The 22005-nt window shown below is 42.6% G+C and overlaps 2 protein-coding genes across 2 annotated transcripts; both read left to right on the top strand.

Moving 5' to 3' along the window:
- The first annotated feature begins 7954 nt into the window (after positions 1-7954).
- On the top strand, positions 7955-9306 carry LOC113123923 (trace amine-associated receptor 13c-like). Its single transcript, XM_026296316.1, has 2 exons — positions 7955-8124; positions 8493-9306. Exons 1-2 carry the CDS (start codon positions 7955-7957, stop codon positions 9304-9306), a joined length of 984 nt encoding a protein of 327 aa, XP_026152101.1.
- Positions 9307-13175: 3869 nt separating this feature from the next.
- LOC113123863 (trace amine-associated receptor 13c-like) lies at positions 13176-14527 on the top strand. Its single transcript, XM_026296194.1, has 2 exons — positions 13176-13345; positions 13714-14527. Exons 1-2 carry the CDS (start codon positions 13176-13178, stop codon positions 14525-14527), a joined length of 984 nt encoding a protein of 327 aa, XP_026151979.1.
- Positions 14528-22005: the final 7478 nt, after the last annotated feature.

Raw genomic sequence — 22005 nt, 5'->3', positions numbered from 1 at the left:
TCTGTTGGAGCCACTCTCCCAGTTTGGGGGTCACAGCCCCGAGGGTGCCGATTACCACGGGGACCACTGTTGCCTTCACCTTCCACATCTTTTCTAGCTCTTCTTTAAGCCCTTGGTATTTCTCCAGCTTCTCATGTTCCTTCTTTCTGATGTTGCTGTCACTTGGAATCGCTACATCTACCCCTACGGCTTTCTTCTGCTGTTTGTCCACCACTACTATGTCCGGTTGGTTAGCCATCACCTGTTTGTCGGTCTGTATCTGGAAGTCCCACAGGATCTTAGCTCGGTCATTCTCCCTCACCTTTGGAGGTGTGTCCCATTTTGACCTCGGGACCTCCAGCCCATACTTGGCACAGATATTCCTGTACACTATGCCGGCCACCTGGTTATGGCGTTCCATGTACGCTCTGCCTGCTAGCATCTTACAATCTGCTGTTATGTGCTGGGTTGTCTCAGGGGCATCTTTGCACAGCCTGCACCTGGGGTCCTACCTGGTGTGGTAGACCTTGGTAGACGCCGCACTTGATGGAGACTTGTGCTATCGGTTTGAGATTGGCTACTAGGGTTGTTTTCCACAGTCCCATTGAGTTCCTTATGAAGGTTCTTAGGGTCCTATTGATGTTGTACAGCTCCAGGCATTCCAGGATACATGTGTGAGGCATTGAGTCGTAGGCTTTCTTGTAGTCGATCCAGGCGGTGCACAGGTTGGTCTGCCTGGTCTTACAGTCTCGAGCGACCGCTTTATCCACCAGTAGTTGATGTTTTGCTCCCTTGGTGTCCTTACCCATTGCTTTCTGGGCCCCGCTCATGTATTGAGCCATGTGCCTACTCATCTTAGCCGCTATGATGCCCGACAGGAGCTTCCATGTTGTGCAGAGGCAGGTTATTGGACGGTAGTTGGATGGGACTGCTCCTTTTTGGGGGTCCTTCAGGATCAGGACTGTCCTGCCTTCAGCCAGCCATTCTGGGTGAGTCCCATCCATTAGCAGCTGGTTCATTAGAGCTGCCAGGCGCTCATGGAGGGCAGTTAGCTTCTTTAGCCAGTAGGTGTGGATCATGTCAGGTCCCGGTGCTGTCCAGTTCTTCATGTTTGAGACCCTTTCTCGGATATCTGCCGTTGTGATGGTTACTGGTTCCTGTTCAGGGAGGTTGTTGTGGTCGCGGACCTTGTTGACCCAGGCGACGTCCGAGCCGGTATGACTCCAGTATTTCTATGAGTAGTAGCATTAAGGACCTTGCCTAAGGGCTGACACTGGTGATGCCCTGGTCGGGATTTGAACCCCCGACCCTTTGATCACATATATACATATATACACATTTACATATATGTATATATGTAGCCAAATATGAATGCATAAATCTTTAACTAAAAGGTTGTCAAAAGTGCAGCCACACTGTCCTGCGAATGCTCCTTCTGGGGTACCCCAAAGTGTTATCAGACTAGATGAGATACACAGTCTTTTATTATACTATGGGTCTATACTGATGCTTCCTATTAGTTGGATATGCCTGAAAAACGCCCAGTAAAACAGCATCAGCTCTACTCTGATTCTAGTTTGAATTCCTGACTCGATTACTAAGGCTAAGGAGTCCAGTCTCTTTATAGAGGAAACTCATTATGTCTCCATGTAATCTTGGTCTCACTGTTTTAGTCAATACCCAATGACCATAGGTGAAGGATGGACCATACATTTACTGGTAAACTGAATGGAAGTCAAGCCTATGAAAACCCAGAACTGGCAACCGGTGTGGGAGACGGAGTTTGTATGTCTAATCAACCTCTACAAAACAGATGACGAAGAATAATTGAAGAATTGCAATATATGGCATTATATAATTATATCATATTGTATCGAATCAAACTGACTCAAATCGCATCCTTTCATACCATACACCACAGTGTATCGAGTTATGTATCATATCATGACATCTTTAAAGATGCCCAGCCCTACTTCACACCTAGCTTGAATGTGCTCATGAGCTGAACAATGGAAGTGAGCACAGATGGGAGTCATTAGGATTTAATGGGTGACTCTAGATACACTTCTGATCCACAAACTAGTCTAGTGTGTGTCCTCCCTGAAGCGCGTCTGGTCATCAACTTTCTCGAAATTGATAAAAGCACAGCCTGTTAAATTGAGAATAGCTTTAGTTGCTTCACAGACCACTCACTCAAAACATCAATGTCTGTCTGAAACATGTACAGCCTGGTCTCAGACAAGGATAAACTGAAAGCTCAGCTTTCAAGATTAGCTTAGATTAGTTGCGGAAACAGGAGTTTTCATTTTAGATCTGAAAGTGTCTAGAGTTACACATTTAAGATCTTGAGGAAGTTGATCACATCTGTGTGGAGCATCAGAGCTAATAGCAACTTTACAAAGTTTGGTTCTTACTTCAGCCTCAGCTGGACTACAGGCCTTGCTGGATTTTTTTTATCAGTGAGATTAGAAATGCATTTCTGCCCCATGCCAGTGATTTATAAACTTGCAGTACTACCTGTTCTGTGGGTAGCTGGTCATCATTAAGAAGTAACAAAAGGAGTAATGAGGTCAGGTCTCAAAGCAAGTCAAATAGGGCTGCAGCTATCGATCATTTTTGGAGTCGAGTACTCTACCAAATATTTCAGCAATTACTCGAGTAATCGGACAAAATAAATTTTGCGTTTTTAACTGATTGTTAACCCTGGGCCCAGGGGTAGACTGAAAACCGTATTTGGGCTATATTTCCAGATGGATTACCAATCATCATCAAACAAATTGGAATAAAGTCTGACAAACTATATATCATTTGAAAGCAGAAAGTTTCACGATTCAAATGGTATAAAGCAATTCAGGATTGAATTATCACATTGACTACAGTTTCTTAATGTTGAAGATGCTGAAGAAGAAAAAACACCACTTCTTACCTTTGCTGATGTGTACAAATCCACACGTACTGAAACAGCAAGTGTTGCATAGCTTTCTTTTTCTCGTTAGAATCCAGGAAACATAGTGCATTCATGTTTTTAGTCCAAAAAACATATTATCCGTGAGTACATCCATAAAACCATCGTCCTTCTCATGAAAAGTTTTAATCCTGTTCGTTTTACGTTAGATTTCGTGGTTTATTCACTAGAAAAGGTACAGCTACATATATTAGGCTCCTGTGAATCACATGAGCCCTCAATCAAACTTGTTCGTTACATTTTACAGTGTAAGTACAAAAACCAATGGGAGTCACGAATCATAAAACCCACCCAGAGGGAGAGTACAACTTCTAATGACAGTAAAATCAGCCAGTCGCATTGTTTCTGATGAAACAGCCAATGAAAAGCCCTTTCGAATAATGTGTCACACTATGTTGGGCAAAGCGGAGGGGGGATTTAAATGGTCCGCAGCCTTACTGTAAGTCTCCCATGCCCAGCGTTGTCAGACATGCAGCAGGCGCAGATAAGGGGGGAAGGGGAGTCATATTTTACAGTTTAAAATAATAAAGTGGAAAGCTTTTCCTTTCCAATGACAGTAAGGTCATCAATACAACCCTGAAAATGTAAAGACAACAGCTAGTTTAATTTGGGTATGCATTGTTCAGCCGCGTGCAAAAGAAGGGGTGGGTAATAATAATGGAAAATGTGTGTGATTGCTAAAAGCACGCTGCTATTGCCGCTTGCAATACATGTCGATCACTTCAGAAGTTGGAGATTGTATCTCAGCTTAAAAATTTGAAAAGGCTTACTTGCCCGGGATCAAACCCGGGTATCCTGCGCGACAGGCGCGTGCCCAACCAAGTGGGCTATAGCAGGTAAGCTGTGAGTTCAGCCGCTTTTTACTCCATAAAAAGAAAGCACATTCGACCTAGCAAGAACACAGTGAGAAGCTAACGTGCCCAAAACTCTCAATTTCCTTACAAAATACTTATTCTACAGGAGATATTCTTTGACTGCTAGAATCCTAACGTCTTGTACAACAACACCATGCACAGTTTGTTCAGACTGGAGTTAAAATGATGCCGTGAGAGCAGGTAAGACCGACAGCCTCAGACGCGAGATACAGGCAGCAAATTTCTATTGGAGTCAATGAGACAGAAACGCGACTCTGTCACTGCTGTCAATTAAGGCATCGATGGCAAAAACTACAAATCTTGTGGATTATATGTCTTGACGAAGCAAGACATATAAGACAAGGCCTGTGGCAACATCTGAGCTGAGTTTTGTGCTTGTAGAGTTAAAACTGAAACCGTGTGAGCAGTTGAGAGATTTTTTTCTGCTCAGAAAAACAGGCAATTCTCTGCTCTAGCTAATTACGTCACATGCTGTTAAACTCGGCAAACCATTGTGACATCCCTCCCTGTAGACCTAAATTAATAAAAAACTATGCAAGATCTGACAACACGGAGCATAACCCAGACAGATGAAAGATATTGAAGCATTTTAAAATTTAAATAGAATCTCTAGCTGCACATATGCCAGAGATATACTCTTGGAGATCGACCTGATTCAGTAAAGTCAGATCATTTCTCCCATTCATTTCAATGGGACATTTTTAATTGTTAAAAATTAATATAAAATCACAGAAATGAGATACATGCACTATGAGTAAGCACACGTCTCCTCAATATGCCTAATATGTGTGGCAGTATGAGCCACAGACTAGCCGGTCATTTCGGTCCCATATTCCATTGGCCATTCGCGCAAGTTGGCATCCTATAAGGACACGTGAGTTGTTACTACTGTTGTTGATGATTTCAGAAAAATACATTTCTCTCTTTCTACATAGAGTTTCATTGAACACACCCACCATCTGCTTATAAATGTCATAGTGAACCTGCAGCTTTGATTTACGCCATGTTCGTTCGGCCTCCTGGCACTCCCTTTTCTGTGCCCTGAGTCATCATTTCTCCACAGTGGCTTTTACCTGTTCCTGATTATCTTTAACAGGAGCAATCACATCTATGACATTTAGAACACTTGAAGTATATGAATTCAACAAATCTTCAACATGAGAGAAAGTGGTATTTTCAAACCTAATCATCTCCATAAACAGTTTCCTGGTGTTATCATTTATGTGTCTTTTCTGAACAAGTGTAGGTCCAGTTGCGTCTTTGGGAATTTTGGACAAATCAAAAAAGACACAAAAATAGACAAAGCAACATCAATCACAGTGACATTAGAAGCGTTAACACCCTTAGTAATGACAAGGTCCAGAGTGTGACCTCTGGTATGGGTCGGCTCCCTAACATGCTGACTAAGGCCGTACATTTCAAGGACGGCTGAAAGTTCGCTGGCATATGTGTCACAGGCCTTATCCATGTGAACATTACAATCACCTGTAATAACCAAACAGTCAAACTCTGTGAGGACAACTGAAAGCATCTCAGTAAATTCATCAATAAAATTTTGACAGCATTGGACAGGTTTGTAAATGATTATAAAAAGTACAGAGGGACATAATTTTTGCTCCATTTTATAAGATACATACTCAAATGATAACAGCTCCCCAAATGACAGCCTGTGGGTAACCATAGACCATAAACCACCGTTTCTGATAGAAATGTAAAATTAGGTGGAGTGGATTCAGTAAGAACTGCATTTGCTGTCCTGCTGTCTAACCATGTTTCTGTTAAAAACATAAAATCAAGATTGTAAGAGGAGATAAAATTATTGATTAAAAATTATTTGTTACATAAAGATCTGACATTGAGCACTGCAAGTTTCAAATTAGTTTGAGTAGGACCTGAAACTATCTGTCTGCAAGGGATTTGAATTAGATTTCGCTGAATTGATTTCGCATAAATTTGCAGAATGCATTGGGTAAATCTTATTTCTCTGTAGATTTACCAATAGTTTCCTATCAAGACTGGGATTGAAATAGCTATTTGCATACTGGGCCCCGGCTTTTCCTGGAGAGAGCCATAACTAACAATATTGCAGCGTGGAACCAGCACATATCAGTAAGAGCTTACTGTGCTGTTATAAGGCTGTGGAGACAAAGAATGATTTCGGTGACGGCGTGGAGGAGGGGGTGGTGGATGCTGCAGTTGTGATGATTGCAGCAGAGCTTGCTGAGGGATTGGTGGGGCATGCCGCTTTGAGGGGCTTCTGGGTGTGAAAATGACACTGGGGGAGGATGTCAGTTGGGGCCCAGTAGTGATGTGCCTCATCAGGTTGGCGAGGTTCTTGGTGATAGGGAATAGGATGCCCCGGGAAGTTGGTGAACTAGGTAGGGTTTGCGGGGTTGTGGGAAGTGAATCCTCACAGACAGTGTCTGCTGGTGGAAGGGGTGTGGTCTCCTCATCTTTGCTCTGACTTCTCTCCGTGTTAGAGCATTCGGGGGGAGAGTGTTGGCTCTGGATGTTTTGGTGTTTCTTCGTTTTGTTTAGATTCCCCTCGTATCTTGTCCTTGGCAGAGGGAAGATTGTGGTGAAGGAAGAAATATAGGTTGGAGGTGAAAGCTTTTACTCCTGATTTATTTAGGGACAATCCATCTCCCTTAAAAAGATGCCTGCGATCCCAGAAATGGTTAAAATTGTCGATAAAATGTACTGAATGAACATCACATGCAGTTGAAAGCCATGTGTTCAGTGCTAGTAACCTGCTGAATTTCTCAGTTCCTCATCTGACTGGTGGTAGAGATCCACTGATAAAAACTGCATTTAGCAACCTCACTGTGTTTAGTAGATTATTAAAGTCCGTTTTGAGGATTTCGGACTGCTGCTTCACAATATCACTTGCCCCTGAGTGTAGAACTAGGTTTTTCAGAGTTGGATTTTCTGCAACAATGCTCATGATTTTCTCAGTTATGTCAGAGACCACATCTTTTGGGAAATAAAGCACTTTTGTGTTGTTACTGCACATCCCTCTCACATGTTTTATGGCAGATTCGCCCACAATCAGGGTCTGAGGCCCTGTTAGCTTTCCTCTTAGCTTTCGGTCTTCTGATGTGCTTTCAGACCTTACCCCTCTCTGTGGATGTAGGGGATTGTCACAGGTGACAGGTGATCAGATGAAGATCCAGGGTCCTGCAGTAGTGGAGCAAATCTATTTTGTAGCTGTACAGTTGGTTCCTTAGGAGTTTTGTTGCTCTTTTTCCCTTTAACTATTACCCATGGCTATGCTTTCCTCTGCACAGGAGTTGAGGAGGATGATAACGCTGGACAGCCTGTCACATCACAGATCTCTGGGCACTGAGCTCTGTCTGTTGCTTGTCCTCTCATGTCAGAGAGAAGTGATTTAGTCTTTGGCTTTGCTCCGAGAGCGTTCCAGGGAGGACTGATACCAATAGTTTTATTTACCTGGACACAGCCCTTATGTTGCTCGGTCTTGTTAATGCTAGTTAGCTGTATACTAGCATGCTCTTGTCTGCTACTATGATAGAGTGGTAGAGTAATGTCCTCTTTCACAAATAGTCCATTTATCTCCACATTCATCTCTAACCTTTGCACTTTAGTTTCCAGCATAGTAATTTTCTGTAAGAGTTTGCTGTAATTGTCCTCCAAGAAAGGAGGCATGGTCATTGAAGGTTGATCAAAAAGAAAAATAAACTCCTCACTAAAATTCCAAGTGCAGTTAAAAAAGGGGTAAAATAATGTTGAAAAGTGTATTATAAAATCATTGGGTAAGAATAAATGAAATGAAAAGGAATAAAAGCAAAGTAAAACTGGCACAAGCAGGAGCAAGCCGAAGAGCATCTGCAATCTTCAGAAGCAGGAAGTCAGTTGTGTGGAGTGTGTTACTGTGGAAATGGAAAATGCACAAAGAAGATTTTGGTCCTTTATCAACAGCATGTACCACCAGGAAGTGGAAGTGGAGATATGTGAAGGACAGAGAAAAAATACAAACACACAGGGAGGAGGGAACTAACAGATCAGCAGATGCTGAAACAAAGAGGAGGGGATGAACTAAGAAAAGGTGAGAGGTAAATCAGTTATATGAGTCAGTTTTGTTCACAAAGCTTCAGCTCTCTGCAGGACTCTGAAGATGGAAGTTGAGGATGGAGCAGAGCTCTGCTTTCCACAACTCAACACCTCCTGCAGGAAGCCCACATTTTCCAGGTCTGATGTTGTGCTCCTTCACATTGTGCTGTCCTCTGTCTCTGTGCTCACTGTGGCTCTGAACCTGCTCATCATCATCTCAATCTCCCACTTCAGGCACAGATTCACTTCTCTATGATTTTTGTCTTAAAATGTGAACAGCTGCTGTACATTTACAAGAAATGTCTTTAGGCTTTTACTAAATCATGGTTCATATGTTGACACACTAGACTTCTATTCTGCCTTGTTGACTGTTTGTGCACAATGAAACACAAATGTCTGACTGATATTTGGCACCAGAAACCACAGTTCATGTCCTGTCTACTACAAATAATCAGCACTGGTTTCTATCCACTGAACTCAACCAAGTAGTTTTATTAGTCTACACTTAACCATGTGGTGACTACAGATGTGACAGATCAGGAAACATTCAGAGATATTGAACACAACTTGTTGGTTAATGACACTTTTCTCTTTTCCTCCAGGCAGCTCCACACAAACACTAACACCCTCCTCCTCTCTCTGGCTGTCTCAGATTTTCTCGTGGGCCTTGTCCTAATGCCTGGAGAAACCCTCCGACAAACAGACTGCTGGTTTCTTGGTGATCTCACTTGTTCTCTGTATATTTATGTGTCTTGCATCATTACCTCTGCCTCAGTAGGAAACATGGTTCTTATATCAGCCGACCGCTATGTGGCTATTTGTGACCCTCTGCATTACCCCACCAGAGTCACTTTAAGAAGAGTGAAACTCTGTGTTTGTCTGTGTTGGCTCATTTCTGTTTTCTACAACTGTATATTTTTTAAGGATGATCTGACTGAACCAGACAGATATAACTCCTGCTATGGACAGTGTGTGTTTGACATTGATTATATTGTCGAAGTTGTTGATGTTGTTGTGACCTTTATTGCTCCAGTTACTGTCATCATAGTTCTGTATATGAGAGTGTTTGTCGTGGCTGTGTCTCAGGCTCGGGCCATGCGCTCTCACATTACAGCTGTCACACTGCAGCGTTCAGTGACTCACACAACAAAATCTGAGCTAAAAGCAGCCAGGACTCTTGGTGTTCTAGTAGCTGTGTTTTTAACATGTTTCTGTCCATATTACTGTTTATCTCTTGCTGGGGATAACTTCCTCGGTGGTACGTCTGCAGCTTATGTGGTTCATTTGTTCTTTTTTAATGCCTGTCTGAACCCTCTAATCTATGCCTTGTTTTATCCATGGTATAGAAAAGCTGTTAAGCTCATTGTCACTCTGCAGATTCTGCAACCTGGATCTCGTGAGACCAACGTACTGTAGAGACTGTGAGTGAAATGAGATTTGTTCTACTAAAAGTTTCAAGTGAATTCAAAATTTAAAAAATTAAACTGAAAATACTCTCTTTGGATTACAGTATATAATCAGTGTGTGTAAACTATTTCACTCCACTTAATTTTAAATAAGGATGAAGAGTATTGTTTAAGATTGATTTTATTTTCATCGTTTCTGTTGCAGATATGTTTTCTTGTTTTTATTTCTGTAAAAAAGTAAAACAAGATGGAAGAAAATCTTACAGCCAACATAAGTTCTGGATTGACACCACTGCAAAATGAACAGTTTTACAAGTTGGTAGACATTAAAACCTAAGCACATATTTAAATTCCTATACCTTCTACTGCTATATCCCAGTAATGTGACAGAGGCATGAAGCAGGTAAGACAGTAAATCCAGCAGCATAATCAGCTCATCAGTCATAAATGTATTTCATCTATGAGAGGTCACAATATGACCCAATCAGTTAACTAATATGTCGCTGGGACTCCTCAGAAATTAGGTTATAGCTGTGACATGCAACGTCATCTTGTATTTGCTACCTAGGCCAGTAAATTTACTTAGCTGTTATTTTACCTTTTGAACATTGCAAAGTGCGTTGACTCTACTACTACAAACAAAGAAGGAATTTCAACGCCTGAAGAAAACCAAATGGTACAATGGCTTCTCAAAGCTGATGGGTGCTCAGAAAGTCTTTGGAGTGTGCAAGAAACAAACAAATAAAAAGAACTTCTTAAGCTGAAATCTGCTAAATAGTGGCATGTAGTGTGAATGCGCATAATTTAATAAGTAAAATCAAGTCACTACTGTGCTGAATAATCTGGGTTTTTCGAGGTGTCCTGTGAGAAGTTACAGTAATCTACAGCTTAGACCAAGGACTACACAGCTGTAAGGCCAAAAAAACCATCTTGTTTTTTAGGCTAAACTGATTAAAGGCTTCAGATTGTTAGCGAGCATAAAGACCAGAATTTGGAGCAATGCAAGGGTCTGGGAGCACAGAGTCCTGACCTTATCCCAACTGAACGTCTTTGAGATGTGCTAAAATCGTTAGCCAGTGTCTTGACTCATCCTACATAAAATATTACAGTCAAATATGAATGTAACTCTGTATGGAAATAAATCTTTTACATAAGGTTGTTGAAGCAATGCCTTAATGAATGTGCACCATAATAAAAGTCAAGGGAAGTCCAGTGAAATGTGCAACATTTTTTGTCCAGTGTGTAAACTAATTCCAGAATCATGGCTGTTTTTCCTTTATGAAGGAATCTAATGTCCATCAGTCACTTTCTGCCTCTTATCCAGTCAGGTCATGGTGGTAGAATACACGTCCCTCTTCCCAAGAACCCTTTACTGCTCTTCCTGGGGTACCCCAAGCATTACCAGACTAGATGAAATACACAGTCATTTACAAAATTACAGGTTTATACTGAGGCGTCTTATTAGTTGGATGTGCTTGGAAAATCTCCAGTAAAACTCCATCCTGATCAGATGCCCAAAACCTCTACTGGATTCTTTCAAAGTGAAGGAGAAACAGCTCTACTCTGAGCATTCTCTAGAAGTTTTAATTTCTCACTTTATTGCTAAGGCTGAGTCCAGTCTTCTTATACAGGACACTCATTATGTCTCCATGTAATCTTGGTCTAAGGGAGCGCCCGGTCACCCTACAAAGTAAGCTCATTTCAGCCGCTTGTATCCGAGATCATTCGGTCATGATCCAAATCTCATGACCATAGGTGAGAGTAGTAACATAGACTGACCGGTAAATCGAGAGCTTCACCTTTCAGCTCAGCTCCTTCTTCACCACAACGGACCAGTACATCGACTGCATTGTGGCTGCTGATGCACCAATCCGTCTGTCAATCTCATGTTCCGTCCTTCCCTCACTCATGAAAGGGATCCCAAGATACTTAAACTCCTCCACCTGAGGCAGGATCTCTCCCCTGACCTGGAGATGGCAAGCCACCTTTTTCCGGTTGAGAACCATGGCTTCGGACTTGGAGGTGCTGATTCTCATCCCAGACGCTTCACACTCAGTTGCAAACCGCCCCAGTGCACGCTGAAGGTCCTGGCTCGATGGAGCCAACAGGACATCATCATCTGCAAAAAGCAGAGATGAAATCCTGTGGTCCCCAAACTTGTGGGCCCGAGCCAGTCCAGTGTTCCACAACCGAGACGAAAACCTCATTGTTCCTCCTGGATCCTGGTCTTTGGGTGATGAGCTCGGTCACCCGGGAGGAGCTTGGAGTAGAGCCGCTGTTCCTCCACATCGAGAGGTGCCAGCTGAGGTGGCTCGGGTATCTGTACCGGATACCTCCTGGGCGCCACCCTGAAGAGGTCTTCCGGGCATGTCCCACCGGGAGGAGACCCTGGGGAAGACCCAGGACATGCTGGAGGGACTTTGTTACTCAGCTGGCCTGGGAACGCCACGGTGTCCCCCTGGACGAACTGGAGGAAGTGTCCAGGGAAAAGGAAGTCTGGGCATCCCTGCTTAGGCTGCTGCCCCTGCGACAAAGCCCCGGATAAGCAGAAGATAGATGGATAGATAGATGGATGGATGGATGGATGGATGGAATCTTGGTCTCATTATTATAGTCAATACCCAAAGACCATAGGTGAACAATGGACCATACATTTCCTGGTAAACTGAATGGAGTGTGGGTAATGGATTGGTGTTTATTTGTCTAGTCAACCTCCACAAAACGGGACAAGTTGCTAACACAGCTCAAGTAACACTGGCCTAGGCAAACAAAACTCATTAACTAACCATGCACGGCTTTCCACAAGAAGGTCCCTGTGGTATCTGACAATGTGCTCACTCCTAAGCAAATTATTTGCAAATTCCTCCACTAAGACCCATTGTCAATCCAAACTATATGGAGATGTGTCTACCTATTATTAGCTTACCTAAGTTGTACACATCAAGTTATATTTTCAGCACTAATTTTATGATGCTGAGAATTGCAATATAAAGGATTATATATTGGTTTCTAATCAAACTGAATTGAATCGTATTGTTTCCTACTATACCACACTATATCGAGGTACATATCGTATCGTGACGTCCTTAAAGATACCCAGCCCTATTTCACACCTAGCTTGAATAAGCTCATAAGCTGAACAATGGAAAAGAGCACAGATAAGAATCATTAGGGTCTAATGGGTGACTCTTGTTACCCCTCTGATCCACAAACTGAGTCAAGAGCGTGGCCTCCCTGAAGCACGTCTGGTCATCAACTTTCTCAGAATTGATGAAGGCACAGCCTGTTAAATTGAGAACAGCTTTTATTGCTTCTCAGACCACTCAAAACATCAATGACCTCTGTCTGAAACATGTACAGCCTCGTCTTGGACAAGGACAAACTGAAAGCTCAGCTTTCCAGATCAGCTCTATGTTCACCACAAATGTGATGTTGTAGAAACAGAAGTTTTCATGTTAGTACCACCTTGCAGTAACACCTGTTCTGTGGGTAGCTGGTAATCATTGTGAAGATGTAACAAAAGGGAGTAATATGCTCAGTTCTCCTGGTTCTTGATAAAAGCCGGCGCTGAAGACTGCTAATCTTTTCATAATAGTATTGGGGTGTGTTATTGTGGAAATGGAAAATGCACAAAGAAGATTTTGATCCTTCAGCACCAACAGGATGTGGAAGTGCAGATACATGAAGAACAAACATAAGATAGAAAAAAAAATACAAACAAACACACACACACACACACACACACACAAGGAGGAGGGATCTTAGAGACCAGTAGACGTTAAAACAAAGAGGAGGGGATGAACTAAAAACGTGAGAGGTAAATCAGTTACTTGAATCAGTTTTGTTCACAAAGCTGCAGCTCTCTGCAGGGCTCTGAAGATGGAGGTTGAGGATGGAGCAGAGCTCTGCTTTCCACAACTCAACACCTCCTGCAAGAAGCCCACATTTTCCAGGTCTGATGTTGTGCTCCTTCACATTGTGCTGTCCTCTGTCTCTGTGCTCACTGTGGCTCTGAACCTGCTCATCATCATCTCAATCTCCCACTTCAGGCACAGATTCACTTCTCTATGATTTTTGTCTTAAAATGTGAACAGCTGCTGTACATTTACAAGAACTGTCTTTAGGCTTTTACTAAATCATGGTTCATATGTTGACACACTAGACTTCTATTCTGCCTTGCTGACTGTTTGTGCACAATGAAACACAAATGTCTGACTGATATTTGACAGCAGAAACCACAGTTCATGTCCTGTCTACTACAAATAATCAGCACTGGTTTCTATCCACTAAACTCAACCAAGTAGTTTTATTAGTCTACATTTAACCATGTGGTGACTACAGATGTAACAGATCAGGAAACATTCAGAGATATTGAACACAACTTGTTGGTTAATGACACTTTTCTCTTTTCCTCCAGGCAGCTCCACACAAACACTAACACCCTCCTCCTCTCTCTGGCTGTCTCAGACTTTCTCGTGGGCCTTCTGGTAATGCCTGGAGAAACCCTCCGACAAACAGCATGTTGGTTTCTTGGTGATCTCACTTGTTCTCTGTATATTTATGTGTCTGCAATCATTACCTCTGCCTCAGTAGGAAACATGGTTCTTATATCAGCTGACCGCTATGTGGCTATTTGTGACCCTCTGCATTACCCCACCAGAGTCACTTTAAGAAGAGTGAAACTCTGTGTTTGTCTGTGTTGGCTCATTTCTGTTTTCTACAACTGTATATTTTTTAAGGATGATCTGACTGAACCAGACAGATATAACTCCTGCTATGGACAGTGTGTGTTTGACATTGATTATATTGTCGAAGTTGTTGATGTTGTTGTGACCTTTATTGCTCCAGTTACTGTCATCGTAGTTCTGTATATGAGAGTGTTTGTCGTGGCTGTGTCTCAGGCTCGGGCCATGCGCTCTCACATTACAGCTGTCACACTGCAGCGTTCAGTGACTCACACAACAAAATCTGAGCTAAAAGCAGCCAGGACTCTTGGTGTTCTAGTAGCTGTGTTTTTAACATGTTTCTGTCCATATTACTGTTTATCTCTTGCTGGGGATAACTTCCTCGGTGGTACGTCTGCAGCTTATGTGGTTCATTTGTTCTTTTTTAATGCCTGTCTGAACCCTCTGATCTATGCCTTGTTTTATCCATGGTATAGAAAAGCTGTTAAGCTCATTGTCACTCTGCAGATTCTGCAGCCTGGATCTCGTGAGACCAACGTACTGTAGAGACTGTGAGTGAAATGAGATTTGTTCTACTAAAAGTTTCAACTAAATTCAAAATTTAAAAAATTAAACTGAAAATACTCATAATAATAATAATAATAATAACAATAATAAATATAGCCGCAAGCGGCGATGAACGGCCCTCGCCGTTCGCGACCCGCCGTGACCCGCCGAGGTTCCCCTGTATCCACACGTGACCGTCCATTACAGCCCAGACGGTGACCATCCCCTGGTGCCGAAGTCAAACTGTGTAGCCAGTGATTTCAGTGGGATCCATTTTTACCCCCTGAAAACATGACAGCCATTTTGTGTCCCATTAGAAAGAATTGTCATTGAAAATATATGGTGGATTTCTGTCATCGCCAAGGCAACACTATTGAAAATAGGGTATGGGTCTGATTGGCTTTTCTTATCAGTATATGTTAAAGGATTTTTGTGCAATAGTATAGTCAAGTGTGACAAATTAAAAAATTTTTTTGTCAATACAAATTGTCCATATGCGAGGAAGAAAGCAGAGCCAACTACCTGGCTGCGGTACTGGAAAACCATAACAGTTATCAAAATAATTTGGTTCTCTTGATGCTCCACACCTCTAAGTGAGGTCATTAAGCCAAAAGCAATAGGATGAGTTTGGTAAAGTAAGTCGTGTGAAAAAACGGTACATTTTGTAAAATTCCCATTGGAAATGAATGGAGGCTTTCGGTCATCGCCACGGCAACACCTTTGAAAATAGACCATAGGTCTGATTGGCTTTTTTGATCGGTATCCCCTAAAGGAATTTTTGTCAAATTATATTCAAGTGTGACAAACTAAATTTTTTGGTCTGCATTCAAATTGGACATAAACGAGCGAAAGAGCGGACGCCAACTCTCTGGCTGCGGTACCGGAAAACCGTAAAAGTTATCAAAATAATTTGGATAACTTTTGATGTTCCACATCTCTAGGTGATGTTGACCAAGAATGAGCTCATTTGGCCAAAAGCCCTAGGACAAGTTCGTTAAAGTACGACGTGTGCAAAAACAGTACATTTTGTAAAATCCCCATTGCAAATGAATGGAGGATTTCGGTCATCGCCGTGGCAACACCGTTGAAAATAGGGCATGGGTCTGGTTGGCTTTTCTGATCGGGATGGCCTAATGGAATTTTGTGCCAAATTTGGTACGTTTTGGAAAAACTAAATTTTTGACGCTCCATACAAATATTTGATTCAATCTGTAGGGGGCGCTATTGCACCAATCGTGATTTTGTTCAATCACATGGGTTCAGGCCCATGGGGACTACATTTCATCAATTGATCCCATTCAAATCCGACGATGCGTGTGGAAGTTATAACAATTTGAAAGTTTGAGGGCGGGGCAAAAATCGTAGGTCACATGGTCGGCGGCGCCAAGGGAAAACCGTAAAAGTTAGCAAAATAATTTGGATAACTTTTGACCCCCCTCATCTTTTGATGATTTTGACCAAACCACAGCTCAATCGGTGAAAAGCCGTAGGACGAGTTCGTTAAAGTACGAAGTGTGCAAAAATGGCGAGATCGCAATTTTCAAATTTCAATCCAATATGGCGGACTTCCTGTTTACCGTGCAGCATCGCCATCATATGGTTTTTTGCTTGCCCCGACACGAAGAACATGTGTACCGGATTTGGTGGCTGTGCGATGAAAAAAGTGTGGGTCGGGCCCCCATTGGCGTAATGTATTTTCACTTTTGTAGGGGGCGCTGTAGAGCCATTGTTTTGAGGTTGTTTAAAAAAGTATTAAAAAAAAAAACTAGCACGCTTTTCTGAATTTTGGGCAAATTTTCGTGAGTTTTCGAATATGCTGAGTGGGTCAGATTTGCGGTTTTCTGGTTAGAAGAAGAATAATAATAATAAATATAGCCGCAAGCGGCGATGAACGGCCCTCGCCTCGAGCGACCCGCCGTGACCCGCCGAGGTTCCCCTGTATCCACCTGTGACCGTCCATTACAGCCCAGACGGTGACCATCCCCTGGTCGCGAAGTCAAACTGTGTAGCCAGTGATTTCAGTGGGATCCATTTTTACCCCCTGAAAACATGACAGCCATTTTGTGTCCCATTAGACAGAATTGTCATTGAAAATATATGGTGGATTTCCGTCATTGCCAAGGCAACACTATTGAAAATAGGGTATGGGTCTGATTGGCTTTTCTTATCAGTATATGCTAAAGGATTTTTGTGCAATAGTATATTCAAGTGTGACAAATTAAAAATTTTTTTCTCAATACAAATTGTCCATATGCGAGGAAGAAAGCAGAGCCAACTACCTGGCTGCGGTACTAGAAAACCATAACAGTTATCAAAGTAATTTGGATCTCTTGATGCTCCACATCTCTAAGTGAGGTCATTAAGCCAAAAGCACTAGGATGAGTTTAGTAAAGTAAGTCGTGTACAAAAATGGTACAGTTTGTAAAATTCTCATTGGAAATGAATGGAGGCTTTCGGTCATCGCCACGGCAACACCTTTGAAAATAGGGCATAGGTCTGATTGGCTTTTTTGATCGGTATCCCCTAAAGGAATTTTTGTCAAATTATATTCAAGTGTGACAAACTAAATTTTTTGGTCTGCATTCAAATTGGACATAAATGAGCGAAAGAGCGGACGCCAACTCTCTGGCTGCGGTACCGGAAAACCGTAAAAGTTATCAAAATAATTTGGATAACTTTTGATGTGCCACATCTCTAGGTGATGTTGACAAAGAATGAGCTCATTTGGCCAAAAGCCCTAGGACAAGTTCGTTAAAGTACGACGTGTGCAAAAACGGTACATTTCGGAAAATCCCCATTGGAAATGAATGGCGGCTTTCGGTCGTCGCCGTGGCAACACCGTTGAAAATAGGGCATGGGTCTGGTTGGCTTTTCTGATCGGGATGGCCTAATGGAATTTTGTGCCAAATTTGGTACATTTTGGAAAAACTAAATTTTTGATGCTCCATACAAATATTTGATTCAATCTGTAGGGGGCGCTATTGCACCAATCCTGATTTTGTTCAATCACATGGGTTCAGGCCCATGGGGACTACAATTCATCAATTGATCCCATTCAAATCCGACGATGCGTGTGGAAGTTATAACAATTTGAAAGTTTGAGGGCGGGGCAAAAATCGTAGGTCACATGGTCGGCGGCGTCAAGGGAAAACCGTGAAAGTTAGCAAAATAATTTGGATAACTTTTGACCCCCCTCATCTTTTGATGATTTTGACCAAACCACAGCTCAATCGGTGAAAAGCCCTAGGACGAGTTCGAAAGAATGCGAGGTGAGCAAAAAACGGCGAACTCAATGACCTTTAGGTAAACTCCAGGCTGGTGGACTTCCTGTTGGTCGTGCGGCATCGACGTCATAAGGTTTTTTGCTTGCCCCGATGCGACGAAAATGCGTACCGAATTTGGTGGCTGTGTGATGAAAAAAGTGTTGGTCGGGCCCCCATTGGCGTAATGTATTTCGAATTTTGTAGGGGGCGCTGTAGAGCCATTGTTTTGAGGTTGTTTAAAAAAGTATTAAAAAAAAAAACTAGCACGCTTTTCTGAATTTTGGGCAAATTTTCGTGAGTTTTCGAATATGCTGAGTGGGTCAGATTTGCGGTTTTCTGGTTAGAAGAAGAATAATAATAATAAATATAGCCGCAAGCGGCGATGAACGGCCCTCGCCGTTCGCGACCCGCCGTGACCCGCCGAGGTTCCCCTGTATCCACCCGTGACCGTCCATTACAGCCCAGACGGTGACCATCCCCTGGTGCCGAAGTCAAACTGTGTAGCCAGTGATTTCAGTGGGATCCATTTTTACCCCCTGAAAACTTGACAGCCATTTTGTGTCCCATTAGAAAGAATTGTCATTGAAAATATATGGTGGATTTCTGTCATCGCCAAGGCAACACTATTGAAAATAGGGTATGGGTCTGATTGGCTTTTCTTATCAGTATATGTTAAAGGATTTTTGTGCAATAGTATAGTCAAGTGTGACAAATTAAAAAATTTTTTTCTCAATACAAATTGTCCATATGCGAGGAAGAAAGCAGAGCCAACTACCTGGCTGCGGTACTGGAAAACCATAACAGTTATCAAAATAATTTGGTTCTCTTGATGCTCCACACCTCTAAGTGAGGTCATTAAGCCAAAAGCAATAGGATGAGTTTGGTAAAGTAAGTCGTGTGAAAAAACGGTACATTTTGTAAAATTCCCATTGGAAATGAATGGAGGCTTTCGGTCATCGCCACGGCAACACCTTTGAAAATAGACCATAGGTCTGATTGGCTTTTTTGATCGGTATCCCCTAAAGGAATTTTTGTGTCAAACTATATTCAAATGTGACAAAGTAAATTTTTGGTCTGCATTCAAATTGGACATAAACGAGCGAAAGAGCAGACGCCAACTCTCTGGCTGCGGTACCGGAAAACCGTAAAAGTTAGCAAAATAATTTGGATAACTTTTGATGTGCCACATCTCTAGGTGATGTTGACAAAGAATGAGCTCATTTGGCCAAAAGCCCTAGGACAAGTTCGTTAAAGTACGACGTGTGCAAAAACGGTACGTTTCGGAAAATCCCCATTGGAAATGAATGGCGGCTTTCGGTCGTCGCCGTGGCAACACCGTTGAAAATAGGGCATGGGTCTGGTTGGCTTTTCTGATCGGGATGGCCTAATGGAATTTTGTGCCAAATTTGGTACGTTTTGGAAAAACTAAATTTTTGACGCTCCATACAAATATTTGATTCAATCTGTAGGGGGCGCTATTGCACCAATCGTGATTTTGTTCAATCACATGGGTTCAGGCCCATGGGGACTACAATTCATCAATTGATCCCATTCAAATCCGACGATGCGTGTGGAAGTTATAACAATTTGAAAGTTTGAGGGCGGGGCAAAAATCGTAGGTCACATGGTCGGCGGCGTCATGCGAAAACCGTGAAAGTTAGCAAAATAATTTGGATAACTTTTGACCCCCCTCATCTTTGGATGATTTTGACCAAACCACAGCTCAATCGGTGAAAAGCCCTAGGACGAGTTCGTTAAAGTACGAAGTGTGCAAAAATGGCGAGATCGCAATTTTCAAATTTCAATCCAATATGGCGGACTTCCTGTTTACCGTGCAGCATCGCCGTCATATGGTTTTTTGCTTGCCCCGACACGAAGAACATGTGTACCGGATTTGGTGGCTGTGCGATGAAAAAAGTGTGGGTCGGGCCCCCATTGGCGTAATGTATTTTCACTTTTGTAGGGGGCGCTGTAGAGCCATTGTTTTGAGGTTGTTTATAAAAGTATTAAAAAACAAAATTTTTTCACGATCCTGAATTTTGGGCAAATTTTCGTGAGTTTTCGAATATGTTGAGGGGGTCAAATTAGAGGTTTTTACGCAGAATAAAAAGAAGAATAAATATAGCCGCAAGCGGCGATGAACGGCCCTCGCCTCGAGCGACCCGCCGTGACCCGCCGAGGTTCCCCTGTATCCACCTGTGACCGTCCATTACAGCCCAGACGGTGACCATCCCCTGGTCGCGAAGTCAAACTGTGTAGCCAGTGATTTCAGTGGGATCCATTTTTACCCCCTGAAAACATGACAGCCATTTTGTGTCCCATTAGACAGAATTGTCATTGAAAATATATGGTGGATTTCCGTCATTGCCAAGGCAACACTATTGAAAATAGGGTATGGGTCTGATTGGCTTTTCTTATCAGTATATGCTAAAGGATTTTTGTGCAATAGTATATTCAAGTGTGACAAATTAAAAATTTTTTTCTCAATACAAATTGTCCATATGCGAGGAAGAAAGCAGAGCCAACTACCTGGCTGCGGTACTAGAAAACCATAACAGTTATCAAAGTAATTTGGATCTCTTGATGCTCCACATCTCTAAGTGAGGTCATTAAGCCAAAAGCACTAGGATGAGTTTAGTAAAGTAAGTCGTGTACAAAAATGGTACAGTTTGTAAAATTCTCATTGGAAATGAATGGAGGCTTTCGGTCATCGCCACGGCAACACCTTTGAAAATAGGGCATAGGTCTGATTGGCTTTTTTGATCGGTATCCCCTAAAGGAATTTTTGTCAAATTATATTCAAGTGTGACAAACTAAATTTTTTGGTCTGCATTCAAATTGGACATAAATGAGCGAAAGAGCGGACGCCAACTCTCTGGCTGCGGTACCGGAAAACCGTAAAAGTTATCAAAATAATTTGGATAACTTTTGATGTGCCACATCTCTAGGTGATGTTGACAAAGAATGAGCTCATTTGGCCAAAAGCCCTAGGACAAGTTCGTTAAAGTACGACGTGTGCAAAAACGGTACATTTCGGAAAATCCCCATTGGAAATGAATGGCGGCTTTCGGTCGTCGCCGTGGCAACACCGTTGAAAATAGGGCATGGGTCTGGTTGGCTTTTCTGATCGGGATGGCCTAATGGAATTTTGTGCCAAATTTGGTACATTTTGGAAAAACTAAATTTTTGATGCTCCATACAAATATTTGATTCAATCTGTAGGGGGCGCTATTGCACCAATCCTGATTTTGTTCAATCACATGGGTTCAGGCCCATGGGGACTACAATTCATCAATTGATCCCATTCAAATCCGACGATGCGTGTGGAAGTTATAACAATTTGAAAGTTTGAGGGCGGGGCAAAAATCGTAGGTCACATGGTCGGCGGCGTCAAGGGAAAACCGTGAAAGTTAGCAAAATAATTTGGATAACTTTTGACCCCCCTCATCTTTTGATGATTTTGACCAAACCACAGCTCAATCGGTGAAAAGCCCTAGGACGAGTTCGAAAGAATGCGAGGTGAGCAAAAAACGGCGAACTCAATGACCTTTAGGTAAACTCCAGGCTGGTGGACTTCCTGTTGGTCGTGCGGCATCGACGTCATAAGGTTTTTTGCTTGCCCCGATGCGACGAAAATGCGTACCGAATTTGGTGGCTGTGTGATGAAAAAAGTGTTGGTCGGGCCCCCATTGGCGTAATGTATTTCGAATTTTGTAGGGGGCGCTGTAGAGCCATTGTTTTGAGGTTGTTTAAAAAAGTATTAAAAAAAAAAACTAGCACGCTTTTCTGAATTTTGGGCAAATTTTCGTGAGTTTTCGAATATGCTGAGTGGGTCAGATTTGCGGTTTTCTGGTTAGAAGAAGAATAATAATAATAATAAATAATCCTAACGATAACAATATAGCGTTTTTTTCAGCACCCCCAATATATATATTTTCGGAAAGGTCTCGCGCATCCCCACGTCATGGTGGGGTCCGGGTCACTGTTTAGTGGTCCGTTAGTGACTCTGACCCGGTTAGTGGGTTTCTGCATATAGAGCGGTTATAATAGTCCCTTGCCTTCACCTTCGGTGGGGGCTCGGGCCTAAATATAGCCGCAAGCGGCGATGATCGGCCCTCGCCGTTCGCGACCAGCCGTGACCCGCCGAGGTTCCCCTGTATCCACCGTTGACCGTCCGTTACAGCTTGTGACCAGCCCCTGGTGCCGAAGTCAAAC

This window comes from Mastacembelus armatus, chromosome 21 (genome assembly GCF_900324485.2).
Source record: "Mastacembelus armatus chromosome 21, fMasArm1.2, whole genome shotgun sequence".
NCBI lineage: Eukaryota > Metazoa > Chordata > Actinopteri > Synbranchiformes > Mastacembelidae > Mastacembelus > Mastacembelus armatus.
Note: the sequence above shows the minus strand (reverse complement) of the source record. Positions and strands in the feature narration are given on the sequence as shown.

What these genes read in the sequence shown, in the direction of transcription:
- LOC113123923 (XM_026296316.1), top strand. Translation starts at nt 7,955, where the DNA reads ATGGAAGTTGAGGATGGAGCAGAGCTCTGCTTTCCACAACTCAACACC. An exon ending in ATCTCAATCTCCCACTTCAG is followed by an intron (nt 8,125 to 8,492) that starts GCACAGATTCAC and finishes CTTTTCCTCCAG; the next exon opens with GCAGCTCCACACAAACACTA.
- LOC113123863 (XM_026296194.1), top strand. Translation starts at nt 13,176, where the DNA reads ATGGAGGTTGAGGATGGAGCAGAGCTCTGCTTTCCACAACTCAACACC. An exon ending in ATCTCAATCTCCCACTTCAG is followed by an intron (nt 13,346 to 13,713) that starts GCACAGATTCAC and finishes CTTTTCCTCCAG; the next exon opens with GCAGCTCCACACAAACACTA.